General features: G+C 40.6%; 1 protein-coding gene across 3 annotated transcripts; it reads right to left on the bottom strand.

Moving 5' to 3' along the window:
- Positions 1-1,928: 1,928 nt before the first annotated feature.
- Positions 1,929-12,406, bottom strand: gc2 (guanylyl cyclase 2). 3 transcript variants are annotated; one of them, XM_053860716.1, is made up of 25 exons: positions 12,196-12,406; positions 11,612-11,772; positions 11,425-11,553; positions 11,172-11,351; positions 10,950-11,067; positions 10,465-10,766; positions 10,269-10,400; positions 9,899-10,002; positions 9,660-9,778; positions 9,139-9,223; positions 8,852-8,948; positions 8,635-8,757; positions 7,609-7,689; positions 7,356-7,532; positions 7,138-7,294; positions 6,939-7,082; positions 6,542-6,696; positions 6,313-6,476; positions 6,032-6,224; positions 5,790-5,964; positions 5,436-5,534; positions 5,262-5,356; positions 5,079-5,164; positions 3,845-3,945; positions 3,112-3,258 (listed from the first exon to the last, which is right to left on the bottom strand). In XM_053860716.1, the coding sequence occupies exons 1-24, from the start codon at positions 12,284-12,286 to the stop codon at positions 3,846-3,848; spliced, it is 3,267 nt and encodes a 1,088-aa protein (XP_053716691.1). In that variant the 5' UTR covers positions 12,287-12,406; the 3' UTR covers positions 3,112-3,258; position 3,845. The 3 variants fall into 3 exon arrangements, with proteins under 3 accessions (XP_053716688.1, XP_053716689.1, XP_053716691.1); XM_053860713.1 differs by lacking the exon at positions 3,845-3,945 and having other exon boundaries at positions 1,929-3,258; XM_053860714.1 differs by lacking the exon at positions 3,845-3,945 and having other exon boundaries at positions 1,929-3,258; positions 11,612-11,983; positions 12,196-12,341.
- Between the last annotated feature and the right edge of the window lie 5,941 nt (positions 12,407-18,347).

Here is an 18,347-nt window from a genome sequence, read left to right as displayed (position 1 = left end):
CCCAATAAGAGAGAGGAATACTGACTTGTACGGGCATCTGATGACATTACATAGTTTTTTTTTTTTTTGCAGCGTGTTCATCAGTAATGTGTGCATATTTCACCTGTGTACTATCTTTAATGCTCTGATGCACAGTTTCTGTTTGCTATTTCCCAGTTTCATCATTTATTATGTTAAAATGCAAATCACACACACATACAAAAAAAAATAATAAAATCCATGTCTTTCATTCAGAAATTCACGCAGGTTTATCATATTTTTTTAAGAACTTATGTTTTATGTCTCAATTTCCTTTTGTTTAACTTAGGTTAAATAAAAGAGGTGTTTATACAAGAAAAACAAGATTTTTATATCGACGCAAACTGAGCATAAAGTCTAATGGAGTCAGTCTTTATACAAGAAAAACAAGATTTTTATATCGACGCAAACTGAGCATAAAGTCTAATGGAGTCAGTCCCTTGAAAACAGATCACGCAGACCAATAATCCCAAACTAATCTGCAGCCTCCTATTCCTCAATATCCTCTAAGCCTTCCAATAAATACTCTTCCATATTCTGTATCACTATACCATAATCTATACAAACCCCCTCCTACATCCAAACAAACCACCATTAACTGATGTAAATCCCTCACTGTAAATCCTCAGCTCTGAACTTTGACACCTGACAGATTTGTGGGCACACTGGCTAACTGAGAGAAACATGTCGTGCCAAGTGGATGCATCTTCCAAATCCATGCTTCATAGATGGCTTTGACCCATCAAATTTAGTAAGAAGCGCTTGACTGGAACAATTGAACATACTTTTCTCTTCTTTGTCAGGCTATGATCAGTTGGGAATAAACACAGAAGTGTACACTGCTATTGAATATGTCAACTGTTGCCCTGCTTCTGTTACATCAGAGGCCCGTATTAGAAGGTCTCATGTCTATAACATCTCACCCAATCCCTGAGAGCAATTGACCAGGCTGAACTCTCATGCTGCATGTCATAAATCCCAACAGAATGGTTGCAAAAAATAGTACATAATGGATTTGCTGTTTTTTTGCATTTAATAGCAACATCAGATATTATTATTATTCTTATTATTCTTATTCTTCTTATTATTATATGCATTGGTATCATCTCTTTGCTAGAACACATTACATTTGTTGTATCAATAGCAATACTATATTTGTTATTATGTTATTATTATTATTATTATTATTACTACTTTATTACATTATTATTAATCTACAAAACTGGGGGCATCAACGTTGAATACTCAGAAGATGGACAAGTCAAAGATGTTTGAATGTCAATCCACCTTTCTATGTTTACTCCTTTATGCGGGGACTGACGAGTCCACTATGTCTCTTTGTGTGACGGGTATTCATGAGCGGTCTTTGTCCTAGCAGACAGCACACGGGCGCCACCTACTGTAAGAATTGATAACTGTTTCATATTCATCCGTATTCCCAGGAGGAAAACATGGAGCCAAGAATCAAGCCGTGGTTTATATTGGAGTGTTTAGATATTAGATTGAAGTGCTAAACCTTTAATGCACCAGACAAGTGTCCAGATCTGTTGGAGTTTGAAAGCACAAGGCCTGTAATCTGTTTGACTTCTGTTTGACACTTACGCATGATTCATAATCTCAGTCAAATCATTGTCAAATACATGTTTTTAAAAGGACATTTGTCACATTTACACATGCATCTGTCACACGCACTGTATGTTTAACAAATATCTGCTACCTGTATCTCATGAACAAACGATTAATAATTCAATAATAAACACAAAACGCACGCACCAGCGCATCCATTGAAGATGTCTTAATGCAAACGGTAGTTTGCATGCTGACCACAAGATGGCAGTATGTGACTTGTCTAGGACAAACTCTTGGAAGTTGTCAAGTTGTAAAAATACCAGTCCAGGCTGTAGGTCGTAAAGCTTTATTACAACTGTGCAAGGTGAGAATCTTTCAGAGCAGAGAGCCAATAGAAAAGCTAAACAATAACTATCACAGCCCCCAAAGCAAGCAGACTTCCCTAGAGCTTTAATAGTGCTCAGACAAGCAGGAGGCATCCTCCACTGATCCACCACTTTGGTTGCATTAGTCGAACCAATGCAGACAGTGGGCACAAATGACAAAGCCACTGGACATACCGTTTGAAGTAGCTGAGTTGCTGAGTTGGCAGAAAAGGGTTCATCACTGACATTTGTCAAATTCATCTCAGAAGAAGCCAGGACGGTTTGGTAGAACCGGTTAGTTTCCAGCTCTAAATTGTTTCACCTGATATTTCCGTTTCAGATGTTGGCTCATGCCAGCAGCGTATGGGACACACATGTTGACAAACACATGCAACAATGTACCAAAACGTATTGTTCTTGGCTTGATTATTTGGGAATCAAATGCATCTAACAAAAAGCATGTCACTTGCAATCATCACAACATTCTGTTTGCTGATTCACCAGTAGGAACTAGATGGAAGCACTCAAATATTCAGCCCAACCTTACCTTGTATTTGGATATGGCAGTAATGGACCAGGTCAATTCTAGAACCCCAGACACAACTTTCCAGTCTACAGTTTAATCTTGTTTTCAAATCATAACATGAGTGCAGTATGGAGAAAGTTCAGATGAACAACAGTCGTGGTAATCAGACAAAGTCCTCTGAGTATTTACATGGAGATGCAGAACAGTGCTGACTCAGCAAAGCTGGGATCTACAGGGTCAGATAATCTTCCTCACTCAGTTCCTACTTCCTATAAGCAGTTCAACCTGTCGCAGCTTCACATTTTTGTTTATTAAAATGAGCAACCTTTGCACAGGAAAGAACGTAGAATATAAGAAATGGCGAACAATATTATTGTGCAGCATGTTTCATTACAAAACGTTCACCCCTTTATTGCCATTTAAATGTAATAAGATGCATATTATACAGCAGTTACACCAGACTGTTGAAGAGGGGTACTGTGATTGAATAAATGGAGGAATGAACTACTGTGACTAGCTTTGTTGTCACAGGAATTTCTGTTTGAAGAAGCAGTCAAAGAGTAAGAGAAGTGTTGTATGTGGAATAATAAGGATACAAAACCAAAGCTACAGTTGTAAAACACCCAGCGACTCCATGTGAAAAGTTGTTAATGGTGTGCCAGCATGACGTTAGCCTCTTCCTCGGGCATGTGGAGCTGAGTCACCGCGCGGATATGAGTGAGCAACTTAACAGATTTGTGAAAGACCCGCTTCATGTCCTTTGTCTCGTTCATGGGGATGCTGAGGAGAGAAAATGGAAAAAGAGAGAAAAAAACAGACGGGACAGCATTAACATAATTTTGGGTTGAAGACAGGAGATCAGAATTCAGATTTTGAAAACTTGTAAAGTAGAAGAACTGAGTTTTGCCTGCGAGATGTGGAAGAGGATGGAAGATGCCAAGACTTACTAACGCTACCTTACACTTCATTCAAAAACTACAAACTCATACTACAACAAGCTGGTTTTTGACCTGTTTTTTTTTCATATAGAGCCAATATTGGATGGCTTTAGAAGCAAAATGAGATGCTAGCTTGACAGTGCTACTGCACAGTACAAAGGCAAGTAATGCTTGTGATACATTAAGTGTTAGCTTCTCGTTGGTGTTTAAGAATGTAAACATTATCTGAAGAAGTATTGCATTTCAAGTGATTCAGTTAGCTAGTCAAAAATGTATTTAAAGTTAAGATTCAAATTCTCAGCTCTTAAACATCTCAGTGGGCCAAATTGTACCTGCTGCTACATGTAGCGCTAGCTCTTCATAAACAGACAGGCCATGAAGTTGACATGGCAAGTAATGTTATACATTTTTAGAATGCATAACATTACCTCAGTTTTTCTTCTTTGCAAGTTGTTCTTGTTGCTGTTTCTCGGCTTTCCGTTTCTTGTACTGGGCTATCTCTGCCATCTGCAGCCCATGGACCATTTGCCTGTCGAAACGAAGTGAACAGTGTGAAGCCAGCAAACACACAAGTTTAAACCGATGGCTGGTCTTGTCTGGTGGCCATTGGCACTCGCTCAGCATCAGGGCAAATAATCTTCCTCTCTCAGTCCCTACTGTAGGTCTTCCTATCACTGCTACATCTGTAGCAGCTTCACAATTTCCTTTATTAACATAAGCGACTTTTGGACAGGAAAGTCTTGTCTTGGCTCCACAGTCTTAATTGGGCTTTGGCCCTAAAAGTTTTAATGACAAGTTTTTATTACGTTTTTTTCAGTGAAACAAGACAACTGTCACAAAGAAAACATATTGACAGCTATGCTTTGTTTCACACTTCACACCACATGTATTTACTGAAGCATTTGCAATGGTAAATTACATTGATTAGATTATATTTCCTTTATTATCATTTCTTTAAGTGAATGAAAATAAAAAATGAAGACAATTAAAATCTGTAAACAATGTTACCAAAGACACCCTTTTATGTATTATATATATATATATATATATATATATATATATATATATATATATATATATATATATATATATATATATTTGAGAATTTGTGATTATTTAATGTCAATGAATCACAGTTGAATGGTATAAAAATATTTGCCACAAGAAGCCACATTCTTCAATTTGAATGAATTTGGTATATTTCCGAATCAAATGATGGACCCATACATCCATTTAAACAACAAAATATTGCTTATTTTGCATCAGTTTGACAATAGGACAATAAATCAAGATGGTGGCTATATTCAAGGTTTTATATCACCTTATTTAAACTCAAGCGCTTGTAATGTCTTGAAAATATTTGTATAAGAATTTCAATTTTATAATATTAAATGAGATTAAATTATTTTAGTCGTAATTAATAAATTAAAAAAATAAATAATCGTAATTATATATACACAACATGAACATGCTATGTACTAGTATGTACTACTACTACATACTATGCAATTCAAAATTATATAGCAAACATAATAAAATATCCAATAGGTTAAAGCCAATATAAAGGCTTTTGATATCACTTTTTTAATTTGATGTAATTAATGGGTAGTCAAGTGATTATTATTACTGATATTGATGGATCAGATGGAACATCATACATACCCTGACTTGATCTCGGGTGGAACTGGAAGAGGTTTGGTGAAGCCGTCTCTTCCCACAAGCCAGTATGTCTCCTCTACACCTTTTCCCTGAATAGAAGAACATGCAGAAATGTAAAGAGACCCCACACTGCAGGCAAAGAAGCCTCGGAACAAAAGCCATATTCATATTTTTTAAATATAAAACCTTGATCTCAATTCTGCCTCTAAGTTCAAGTTTGTAGCCCAGATTCAGTTGTCGCAGGATCTTCACGGTGCTCTGATGAACATGGATCCTGTAGGCTGCAACAAACAATGCATCCTCTTGAATTCAATTTGTAGTGCGTTTATTGTTAACGTGAACTAAGGCTCAGTTACTCACGTAAGCCACTTGACTCCATACGAGAGGCGGTGTTGACTGTGTCTCCAAACAAGCAGTAGCGAGGCATAGTGAGACCCACAACTCCTGTTACAATGGGACCTTCAGAACACAAACCAATTGGGTTATCTCACCAAAGCAGTCTCTCTCTTTATTTCAGACTACCTTTCCCATTCCTCACTTCCAGACAGTTGCATTTTGTTGTGTTTGGGTTACTGGTTTGTTTAAAGATGGTCTGCAATGAGCAGAATTCATTTCCATCTAAATGCTGTGTGAAACTAGCATCCATGCACACTTTTCAAATTTGTTTTCAGTCTTTGTTTTCAAACTTTCTCATACATGGATGAAGACTCTTACCAGTGTGAAGTCCGATCCTTATCCTAACAGGAACGTCCGGCATGTGTCTCATCTTGAATGACCCCACGGCACTCAGAATATCGAGGGACATGTTGGCTATTTCTGCTGCATGGCGGTCACCGTTAGGAACCGGCACACCTGACGCCACCATGTAGGCATCTCCAATAGTCTCCACCTGAAACACAACTCAAGTCGTCACCCAGGCGATGTTCTTGATTCAGAGCTGAAGCCACTGAATCCACCTTGTAGACATCATGATTCCCTATTATGGCATCGAAAAGTGTGTACAAGCTGTTGAGCAGGTCGACCACTTCGATGGGCTCGCTGTTGGCTGAGATGGTTGTGAATCCCACAATGTCACTGAAATAAAGAGAGACGCTGGCAAAGTACTCAGGCACTACTGTGCCACCAATCTTCAGCGCCTCAGCCACAGACCTGGCCAGAGAACAGATTCAGCTTAAAGAGTTAGGGGCAAAATGTTTCCATGATATTGACTGAAAATGATTTTTTTTGTAAATCTTACGGGGGTAACATTTGTGTCAGCAGCTTCTCTGTCTTCTGTTTCTCAATCTCCAGCTCTTCAGTTCGCTCTCGGATCAGTTCTTCCAAATTAGAAGAGTACTGCTCCAACATGCGCAACATGGAGTCTATGATGTTGGTCTTCCTTCCCTTGTTGATGTTCTTAAACTAAGAGAGAATTCTAGCATTTCACAATCAAGACAAAAGCAGCCTGATCATCTGCGTGAGCAAACCTGGTCGAAGATCTCTTCAAAGCCAGGCCTCTTGTCAGGTTGCTCATTCCAGCATTGTTTCATCAGCTGGATACACTCTAGAGGTGCATAGTCAGGACTGACCACAGGGCGGCAAAGAGGAGGGGGCTTATGCAGCTTTTCTATGATCTCTGCAGGTAAAAAGAGTTTCATATTAAAATCATGAATGAAGTTGTACTGGAATATACAGGACTCTAAATGGTTAAAACAACAACAGGATTGTAACTATGAGTTTGCTGAACAATCTAGGAATGCACATTGGAAGACACAAACAAGAGAGATTCCACTGAGAGCCTTCTGCTATTAGCAATCTGCAGGGCAAGCTCCATGCTACTGTGCATCTACAAGGACCCAGGGTCAGTTTATAGCTCACCTGCAGCAGATAAATTCAGCATGCAAAATGGTGGTCCCCTGATCACCACCTCCTGCATGATGATGGCAAAGCTGTACACGTCACCAGATAGTGTCCCATGAAGCTGTGCGTGACCACTCCTCAGGATTTCTGGCGCCGTCCACAAAAGGTCTGAGATACATTTAGTTAGTGCCGTGCATTTGAACATGGTTATCTGTCAGACTACCATCGGTAGGTGAATCCAGGCGCGGGAATCGTTGAGCCTCTAGAACTTCAATGTAGCCGTAGTCGGTGACTTTCAGAACAAAGCGTCCATCCACCACACAATTCCGAGACTTGAGACGACCGTGACAGACGTTACGGTGGTGAAGGTACTTCATGCCCTGTCAAAATATTACGGCTTATGAAGCTTGAGTTTGTTTTGCTGTCCCCATCTTAACTCGCCTTGATGAGATCCAGCAGCAGAGATGACTTGAACATCCAGTCGAGCTTGACATCATCACTAAGCAACAGGTCCTCTAAACTTCCTCTGGAGCAAAATTCCGTCACTATGGCAAACACACCACAGTCGTGGAAGAAGCCCAGGAAAGGATTGACGTTTTCGTGCCGCATGTCTTTCATCTTGAAAAGTTTTTTTGTCACGTTCAAGAAATGAATTTCACAGATCCTACTGAAATCCAGAACAACAGCCACATACCAATTCAAAGACGTCACTAGTTTTTGGATTTATGCGTCCAAATGATCCATCAGGGAGTCTCTTCAGCCAAGCCCAGTCACCCTTGAAGAGAGAAAACAAATATGGCGTGTAGAAGTGTTGCCTCCTGAAGCAGCCTTATGCAAAAAGCCTGTCGGTAACTGTGATTGACCAAATAAGTAAATGAATAAACATTAGAAACTATTTTTTTTTTGTTTTGCACCTATGGTCTGAATGAAGGCTGGTTGCTTTTGGTCTCTCTACACATTGATATTAAACATTTGTCCATTTTTCTTCACCCATGACGATGTGTGACACAAACAAACAAAAAAAAGCTGGCCCATTGCTATGTATTATTACAAAGATTTCCCTTTGAGGTTTCAATTAATTTTCAGTCAAAAGTTTATATTTATATTGTCCATATTGATATTTTTAAAGATATTTTTCCTGTTTGCTCGATGCCTTTATATGAAAATTTAATTTTGCCTTTGTTTAGAATTGTAATTTGGGTATATTTATCCTAACTAACAACCTTATTATAAAATAATTTAATTTATTCGAATTTATCTAACAGTTTGCGCTCCAGTGCAGGAGTTCCTGGTTCACTGATCACACTGATGCACAAGACACGTGGCAGCTAGGATGATAACAACAACAACAAACATGGAGGAATCCCTGAACAAAAGCAAACAAAAAGAATATTTTGTTCAGGGATGTTTTTCACTACACAATGGCCAGGGTTTCCACTACTCTGGCTGTATTTGAAATTCTTATACAAATATTTTCAAGACATGAAAAGAGCTTTAGTTTAAATAAGGTGATATAAAACCTTGAATATAGCCACCATCGTGATTTATTGTGCTACTGTCAAACTGATGCAAAATAACCAATACTTTGTTGTTTAAATGGCTGTATGGGTCCATCATTTGATTCAGTAATGAACCAAATTCATTCAAATTGAAAAATGTGGCTTCTTGTGGCAAATATTCTTATACCATTCAATTACTAATTTGACTTGCAGTGACAAACCTCATAAATAACAACATTAGAGTTCTCATAGGTGGCCGGCGACATCGTGGAGACTGAAGACACTGGGTGGTGGTCGGATATACTCTTCATGCCACTGGCACGACTGTCATCCAGACTCAGTTTCTGTAGAAGGGTGCGGTTTTCATTTTAAATATTACAACAAAAACTCAACGAAAACCAATATTCATTCATTTAGGTATGAAGGAAGTCAGCTGACCTTGTTGCTGAGTGACGGGTTGATGAAGGTGACGTCAGCCAGTGTGAGTAAGATCTTGTTTGGTCCCCTGACCAGACGAATCTGACTGATGCATCTCCTAAAGAGGGAAGAAAATGTTTCAGATGGGGCTAAACATTTTTGGCGTGGATACAGTAACAGCACAGTTTATTTTCAGAGAACTCGGATAAGATAAGAACTATAATTAACAGTGACCATGTGCAGCTGAGGATTTAAATAAATGAACACTTTTGGAAAAACCAAATGATGAGAAGTAAATCCACTTTTACCTGGCACAGTATGTCGATGTCATAGCAAAGACAAATGCAGCGATTGCTCCAAAAAAGATGCAAATGGTGGAGAAGAGGTCAACACCTATGGACGAGAAGTCAATTGGTGGACACCACATGACTTTAAATACTGAGTTTATAATTTAGATTCAGGGAGACACATTGGTCCAAGAGTCAGGGGTCTACGTTAATGCAACCAGCAATATTTTTGTGGAAGTAAACCTTTCATTAAGTTCCATAAGAGGGGTGAATCAGCGCATCAGCATAGATCTATAGTGTATAGAATCAATATGACCGAATCCACGTTATCTCCTCACATTGGCAAATTGTCAACACGTTCTAATTGTTCATGATGTAATGTCATCATATCGCCCACCTCTACCTCCTGACAAAGTGGATGAAATTGGATCATTTAGCACGGCACACCTGACAGTCTCTCTCGGCACATTGGTTAAAAAACACAGCACTGGAGAACACTTTGGGGGTTTGTGTCTGTGTGGTCTTGTGTGGATATGTCTCACCCCCTGAGCAGATGACTCCAGGAGTAAACCAACACGAGGCATCTCTCCTGGGTCCATATCCACGTGGGAAGTGAATATCTCGACCCAAGTACCTGACCATGCCAACCTCCATGTCAATCCTGTCGTCAAACAACAAAATGGTTACAATTCATTATCTTAACATCTGATCTCTACTCACCGATTGACATTTTAAAAAAAAATCTTGTATTCCTCTAGTCAGCAATATTTTTCTGAACTACCTGTATGTGGGCTTCAGCTCAGGAGAGAGTCCATCAGTGTCCAGTATGAGGTAGTCGAGCAGAACGGCTCCAGCACTGTTGGACTTGATGCGATGACTGAAGCCCTGAAATGGAAACAATGTGAACATGTCATTTACTACAGATTTTGGTAGACACAGGTTCTCTGTTGTTGGGACACTTTGGAGACGTGAGTAAGCTTCAGTCAGAAATGGCGATCACGATTTTAGGAATTCATGGCTGGCCTGTTGACCCTTCCAAGCCCAATGCATCAGTGGTAGTAGTCACACATTATTGTTACACAGTGCAAGGTATTGAGCGCTGTTTCCAGCAAGGGCAGTAGAAGTCTGATCATTGGTCAGGACACACATACCTGAAAGTCTATGTTGCGTGACTTTGCAGCCATGTTCCCTCCTGACATCCACTCGCCAGCAAGTCTGACCCGATGGACTGCATGTGCCATGAAGATGATGGAATTGTAGATGGTGCCAAACAACGGAGAAACCTGTGCAAAGTATATTGTGATTTAAAATGTGAGTCTTGGTACAGCAACGGATGTCTCAGATCACCTGACTAGGATGTAGAGTCTGAGCCACCTCCCCCATTTCCATTGCTTCTTTATAGGCCTCAAAAAAGGAAACTGTAGGTGAGTCGATGGTGATGGTCAGCACGGCGTCGTAGGCCCGCAGAAGTTTGCTGTTGCTTTTCAGAGCTGGATAACTGATATTGTGGTAGGGGAGGCTGTACAAAAGTGTGTCGTAGGTGACAAAGACCAGGGAGCCATCGACCATCTTCATGTCGTAAGCCGTCTCCAACAGGTGCTTCTGAGCCACTCCGCCGATAAGTGTCGAGTGCATGCAGAGGATCAGCACTAGAAATGAAATGCCAAGTTGAAGGTGCTGGATCCATGAGAGTCAAAGACAAAGGTTCACACAACTTCATGAAAATATGAACTGCAGTTGGCTGTATGACTTCCGTTCCGTTATACAGACTAAGTCCATGGTTTCTTACGTCATGACCATTATAATGATGTGCAAGTGGCTGCGCATGTTACCTTTTAACTCGCACATCTGTCGAACTTTGGCCAAGGTTTTCCTGATGCCATGTGGTGTGTCGTCCATGATAGTGACCAATTTAACTGGCAGGCCGTGACTTCTCAGAGACTCTCCAGCCTAATTTACAATGGATGACACAGGTTGGACTTGATCTCATTGGCATCTTCAACAACTCATTCATCTCATTCATCTTCTTCAACTCATTTTCAATAATTTCCAACCTTTATTGCTGTCTCCACCCAGATCTCTTCCGACGTGGATATGATGCCAATGTGAGCCCATTTAAAGTACTTCATGACACTGATCAGGACCAAGGTGGGTCGCGGCATGGTGCGAGCGAAGGTCGGATGGTTGCGAACATCGTCTAACTCATAGCCAACACAGCTCCAAGCAAACGATGGCTTAATGGGATTTCAGTGGTTTTAAAATGGGAAAGTTGAGATTCAGAGTAAAACAACAAACATTCCAACTCACTTTGTTCCATCCTTTGCTCAACATTGATGCAGCATCACAGTAGCCCGGGTTACCAGGTCCAATGTATCCTGAGGCTTTGGTGTGGAAACCTATAAAAGCCTCCAAACCCCTGGACGTCTCACATGGCTCCTAGAGATTTCCATCGGTCACTTCATATTCACAACAAAACTAGTATTTTTGGTTTTACCTGCAGCACCGAATAGTCAAATCGAGTGGCCTTTGATAAAGATGGATCTTTGTTGATGTGACTGACAGCAAGCTGTGCTGCCACATGGGGAAGAGCTTTGGCAAACAGAGGATCACAACTCCAAGGACCCACGACACCAAAGCGAAACAATGATCCCTTTGCTGGAAGGGGCAGTAAACACAGGGATAGCACAAGGACCAGGAGGATCTGAAGCCCAAACATGGACATTTGAACTGAAGACGCAGCTTAGAGTGGACAAGTAGAAATTGAACGCCAACATGGAGGCATTTGTTGAATCTTCTTCTTCACGTGTGAGGTTTAATGGCAGCCTCCTTCCTCTATGGACAAGGCAGGGAGCCGTTCATGGAATTCCTAAACATAAAGTTTGAAGTGAATGCTTTACAACCAATGAACTGACAACCCCAGCAGCTGCAATCTTCTTAATATGATCAGATGGAAACTGTGCAAACTGAAAGAAGACATTACAAGTACAGTAATTATATTGTATTATATTGTTCAATATACTGCAATAAATGACATTTTATGTAAATGAATGCATTCGTTCTTCTTTAAAACTCTCTTACCATGAACTGATGCAAGCAGACGATCATCCTTCTTTCCCCTGAGAATCTTCTGATCTGAAGTGTCCCTCTGGTGGTCAGGCTCATCCTTCATGTTATAAACATTAAATGTTTTGTTATCATACTATAGGAGGATGAAACATGTAAACAGAAGTTAACTGGCTCCCAATATCATGAAAGCATCTCTACGACAACAACCATTCCTCTATCTGTGTGTGTGTGTGTGTGTGTGTGTGTGTGTGTGTGTGTGTGTGTGTGTGTGTGTGTGTGTGTGTGTGTGTGTGTGTGTGTGTTCGTCAGTATGTGACCCGGTCACTGAGATTATATTGAATCCTATCAAGAGATGTTATAAGCTGCACCAACTAAGCTCGGTGGTTAAGGTGACAAAATCCAGACTATCATAAATAATGACAATAATAATAATAATTAAATAAACCCACTACATATGCAGTATAATGAATATTATAAGTAGTATAATAGTGTGTGTCCTGACCAGTAATATATAATAATATAAGTATAGTGAATTCTCCGCTCATACAACTGAAGAAAAATGACCATAAATTAGTGCACTCGAGTTTTCAGCGACAGCCAACAGACCATAATTATTCATGGATGTGACTGTTCTGGATCTTCCCAATGCTCAGCTCTGATCTAACTGTTGGTCACTTCTCATGTGCTGGTTCTGTTTAAACAAGTTTGAAGGTAGCGGGGTTTCATTGACTCTATATTCTATGTCCAGACCATTAGAACAGACGGTGAGTGAAATCCAGGGGAGCAACCATGCATCTCTTGTCTTGGTTTTAAAGTGTCTTGCTGGACTGCAGTGCAGTGTTCTTTTCTGGACACTAGATGGCAGCACAACACACTAAAGTGAGTCCAGGGGGACGTAAGGGCCAATGTGAAGCAGTTTTTGGCTCCCTTCGACACATCATAACAAATGAAGCGTTACACAATGCTGCTAGAAGAACTCGAAACGTGTCATTGTTTTTCTTTCAGTTTGGAAAGCTGAGTGAATCTGATTTATTTTTTGGGCTTGCGTCAGCCACTCCTTCTCCTCTGTGATTTATTCTGCTGCTCCAGCTGAATACCAGGGGAAATAAGTGTTTGAGATATTCTATCCAGTTTTGACTTTAATGCATAACTACTTGCCTTCACTGAAAAAAAAGACATGAATTACAGCCAAAGAAAACTTGCTCCACATTCTCTCCGGTACGTGATCATGTCAAAAGTGAGGAAAATCAGGCCAGATGTGAAGTCGCGCCTTTTCCCTCCACTGACTCCTGATACCTCTCTTACCTTGAAACGTGTCATGCTATATGTTTATTCATGGCTAATTATTGGTTTTCTTTTGATTTTAATACAACACTACAGGAGAAAATTGAATGAAATCTCACTGAGGTTTTCAGCAACATAGGTACTTCATTTACAGTATATTTATGTTTACAGTTATAAAAACTAAATTCTACTAAACTAACTAAATTCTTTCTACTCTGCAAACCAGTATTTTCCAAATATTCATGGAAGAGGTCTGCTTACCTTGCAATTTCAACCTATGCTTTAGAAGAACTTGTTACAAGCAGTTTGACAATGTGCGGCTGAAGGTTCTCAGGTGGCATGGGTTGGATTTCAGACCAAGACAGCTTTAACTTCAACTAGTAAAATCTTTCAGAAAATGAACCAGAAGTCCAACGAACAGACGCCGCCTGTCTGGGAAAATATTTGACTTTATCTACCAGTTTATGGCCGGTATATTTCCTTAGTTGCTCTCTGTCAATTCATTTTTTCCATCAGTGATGAGGAAAACAAGAAGAAGCGAAGTGTCACCTTTGCGATGGTCGAACCTTCGCAGGAGACCATGGATTCACCAAGGCAAAAGATTAGAGTCCTCTAAAATCATGGTCTTCACTGACTGATGACATGAACACTGCAAGAGTTGTGGAAGTCAAGAGGAGGCTGCAGATCATCTTGTGCTGTTGTAAATTCTGGAAGAATTCCAGCCCTGACTGGAGAAACCAGTGAGTGCTAGCTTCGAGGAGAAAGAGTCTCAGCAGCATTTTATTTGGTCCAAACACAGTTTTGAGAGTGAGAACTGCACATCTGTGATGAATAATGGAACGTCTGAGAGTGACAGTGAGAAGAGGTCATTTAAGTCAGAGCGATCGACTTCAATGAAAGTTTATAAAATCATGTGCATTTACGTGTTTCAACAGTCTTGAGTCTTCAGTGGCAGGTACATCACAGTTCACCCAGAGGTAACTGCCATCCCAGATGTCAAGTTTATGCCCAAGTGATGACAATATCTGCCATGAAAACTCATAAATATAGTCATGTGTCATTTGCAAATTACCGCCATGAACCTCTGAAGGTTGGAGTCTCGATTCTAAGGCCTGAGCAAGCAGTTGTCATAAAGATACTGCAGGCAGAGGAAGTTGCAACCAGCGATTTTAAACCGTTAAGTCATGAGAAGACACATAAAGCGCGAATGAACTGTTCAATATTGCTCAATATAGTTCTTCGAAATCCAGAATGAAATATTTTCCATGAATGTCATGCATAAATGGACACTGCCTCATTTACTTTCACATTGCTCTGTGTTGAAATGTTCATTCAGTGCCTTTTCTTCTCCTGCAGCCCCCCTCAGGTCAGCTTGCAATGTTTTCTTATCTGATGTGTTCTGCAATTCGACCCCACATCAAAGCAGGAGCGATGAATAGTCCAAAAAGCTTAAAGGCACCGCTGCATCCACTGGAAAATCCGAATGAACGGAGAAAGCGGAAAGAACCTGGGACGCCACCCAGAAATAACCTGGTACTGCTGAGCAGTCTGACTCTGGTGATCATGTCTGATGTTTCTATTTGGAGCCTTTTTTTTTTTCAATGAATCCCTCATGCACTCATTGAGCATCCTTGTTACGAGCTAACATTACAATGGCAACATTTACCAGGAGAAGAACAAAAATCACACAAGAATCCAAACTAACTTAATGGATGAATACTTCCAAGTCCTTTTCACTAGCGTTGTAACTGAAACTAATGTGAGAGCAGAGAAGAAGAAGACGAAGAAGTGAATACAGAAGACAGAAGCATCAGTCTAGTCAGACAGACTCTTATTTCTCACTGCAAAATAAACTGCAGTCCCTTTTTTCGGAATAAGTCAAGAACTGATCTGTATTCAGTTTGGTCTGTTCTAGTCTGGGCACAGCCCTGACGACAGCACTGCTCTTCATATTAAGCAACTACAATGCTATTATTAGATTGTCATAATCCTCCAATCCCCCAATCCTACTCAACTACATGAGTGTTTCCGTGGTGTACTCAAGTTATTATAATTGAAATAGCAACATATCCCATGATGCACTGCAGGCGTAAACATTCTAAGAGCCAAAGTATTTTGGCTTTGTACCTTTGTATTCCGAGCTCACCGTCTCTGTTGCGGGAATTTCACTGGTACTTATTGGGCCCAAGACCTGGACCACAAACCCTTTCTCTTTTAGCACCCTCCCCGACTGTGCTTGACAGATCTGCCTGAAACAATGATGAGATGTGGTCTCTGCTGAATGTGCCGTGATTTCCCCGCATCAAATAAAATGCATGACAAAAGTGGATGATTTTTGTGGGAACAAACTATTTATATGTGACTGTAGCATCAAACCTCATTTTCAGTTCCTCAGAAAGCTGCAAAGGATTGAGACCTTGTGCTATGATCATTGCTCTGTTATGTGTGGTTTAAAGGAATGTTGAGTGAAGAGAGGGAGACAGAAAAAGGGCTAGAAGAGGGGAAGGGAAATGGGATTCCCGCTGGGAGATCTGGAGTAAAAATAGATACTAATGTTGTCAAGCAACTCAACAGCTTCCCTTTGATGCTGAAGATAATACACAAAGAGACGTGTCATTTACAACTCCTGCCTTGTATCGTCAGAAGCCGTTTTCTGCAGAGAGCCAAGATTTTACAGAAAGGTTTTCCGGGGCGTTATTTATGTCAAATATTCTAAATACACCTCAGTGTTTTTAAAAAGGGGTTAAGTGGCCACGCTCTCTGACTCCTAATGGCTAAAAGGTTTCTGTGATTTATCTCAGAGGGCGAAGTTGTCTCCGTTCAGGCTCCCAATAAACCCTTGCTGTCTGCTTTTCTTCATCATTTGTTCAAAAACGCTGCTAGTCACCCAGACGTTTTTTGTTTGAACACTTTCAATTTTTGCCTTTGAACCTTTTTCACCTTCCATTTTTGGGTCCTGACTTCATTCCAGACATTGACTTCCTGCCACCTCAGAAAGATAACCCCCACCCCTTCACACACCCACACACACTTCAATCCTGACACTAACACAGCTGTTTCATGTCTGCCACACTTTCACATCATGGTGACCAGTGAGATATTTTGGTGTTGTCCCTTGAAAGCTCACTGTGGCTTGACCAAATGAATGTTGACGCCAGAGTCCGTGGTTCATCCCTCCAATTTGCTTTGTTACATTCTTCAGCCTGCAGTACTTGTTACATAAGAACTTGATTCATATGTATGAGATAGAGGATCAGAAGAAAACTCTCAAAATGATCATACATTATTTGCTGAGACTATTGTTCAGAAGTTCAGAAGAAGGTTTCTTGTCACTTGTTTGTGAGTGAGATGATGGTTGGACAGGGGACATTTACGCTCACACATCTGTGAACCCAGATGTCATGCTATTCAAGACACAGTGCAATACAGAAACCATTATCCATTCATGCCACAGTCACATCAGTGGTGTTACACTGAGCAGTGTAACGGAAGCAAGGCTGCCCATGTGTACCGGACCGCTGGTTATTCAAACGACCCACTACACTACAAGAGCCAGAAGTGGATAACTGTTCTTTCGTCCTCTTTGAACTTCTCCATAGTCAGAGACGATAAGCAGAGATCGTGGACTTAGTACACAGACCAACATGAGGAGAGTGATGTATAGTTTTCAGGCCAGACTGAGGCGCATATTTTCTCTGCGCAGGAACAAGGATCTGTTATTTGCTTAAGGTGTAGTCTAACAATCTTGTCTTCTGTACAAGGTTGAGATACATCTCATAAAGACGGTAAAGCACTCTGCCAGACTCTGTCTGGCTTTAAGATCTAGCCCTTATCTCCGACGGTCCACAGGACAGGACGGCCATGATAAAGCCTGAGCTTTAACATGACAGTAGAAGCAGGTGGCAGCTTCAAACAGGATACTATTCTACAGAGCACCTAGAAGATAGACATATTTAAAACCAACTTGGGCCACAAAGTAAATGAGTGAACTTAACTGATAGCAAGTGATACTTCTGACCAAGAGACAAGAGTGGATATGTTGCACACAAGAATACCTTGTTATCTCTCCATACTTTGAGATTAATTTTGTTTGTTCTAAATTCTTGAGACCTTTTTTTTTCCCCAGACAGTCCCACTGAGGATGAACCTCTACTCATCACCTCACAAAACTTTCCACGTCATAGGCTGAGCACATGGTTGCCAGATGCTACCACCTCAGAACACACCTGCCCACATTTCGACAAAACTTGCTTCTGCATGTATTTGAAAGTATAAAACCAGTGCGCCTGGCCCTGGATCAGCCAGTCGGTTTAGCCTTAGCCCATGTTTTGAAAGATTCTCTTGAGGATAAGACATTTCATTTAAAGAGGTATTTGAGAACATTCAAGTGGGACAGCCCCCAACACATAATAAAGCCATACTACGAGCAAACCTTCAGGACTTCTCCAGTAATCTTCCATACATCACAAAACCAGACATTAATGTAAACTTAGCAAAGGTGACTGAGGAGTGAACAACACCATGTGAGTACCTCCAATTATAAATGAAAGGATGTCTATAATTGTGTGAGATCTCCTTTGACTCAGCATTATCATTCATCATCACTCACTTTTTACGTTCACACACATAAACACATCTATGACCTTGCCATTGAACGAACAAGCAAGCACAGGGGCTTGTTTTTTAAGAGATGACCCCACAGGAAAGGTATTGCAGGACCTGGATTCGGAGCATGCGAAGTGTTCTAACCAAGGACTCCCTGTCCTTGACGGAGACAATGGCTGTTTTATGACTACAAATGGCCAGGCATGGCACAGAATAGGCAAGAAAAGGTTAGAAACAAGAAGATGGTGATCGAGCTAGGCTTGGCCATGTACTTA

This window comes from Synchiropus splendidus, chromosome 3, assembly GCF_027744825.2.
Source record: "Synchiropus splendidus isolate RoL2022-P1 chromosome 3, RoL_Sspl_1.0, whole genome shotgun sequence".
In the NCBI taxonomy this organism is placed as follows: Eukaryota; Metazoa; Chordata; class Actinopteri; order Syngnathiformes; family Callionymidae; genus Synchiropus; species Synchiropus splendidus.
This window is presented reverse-complemented; position numbering and strand designations above follow the sequence as displayed.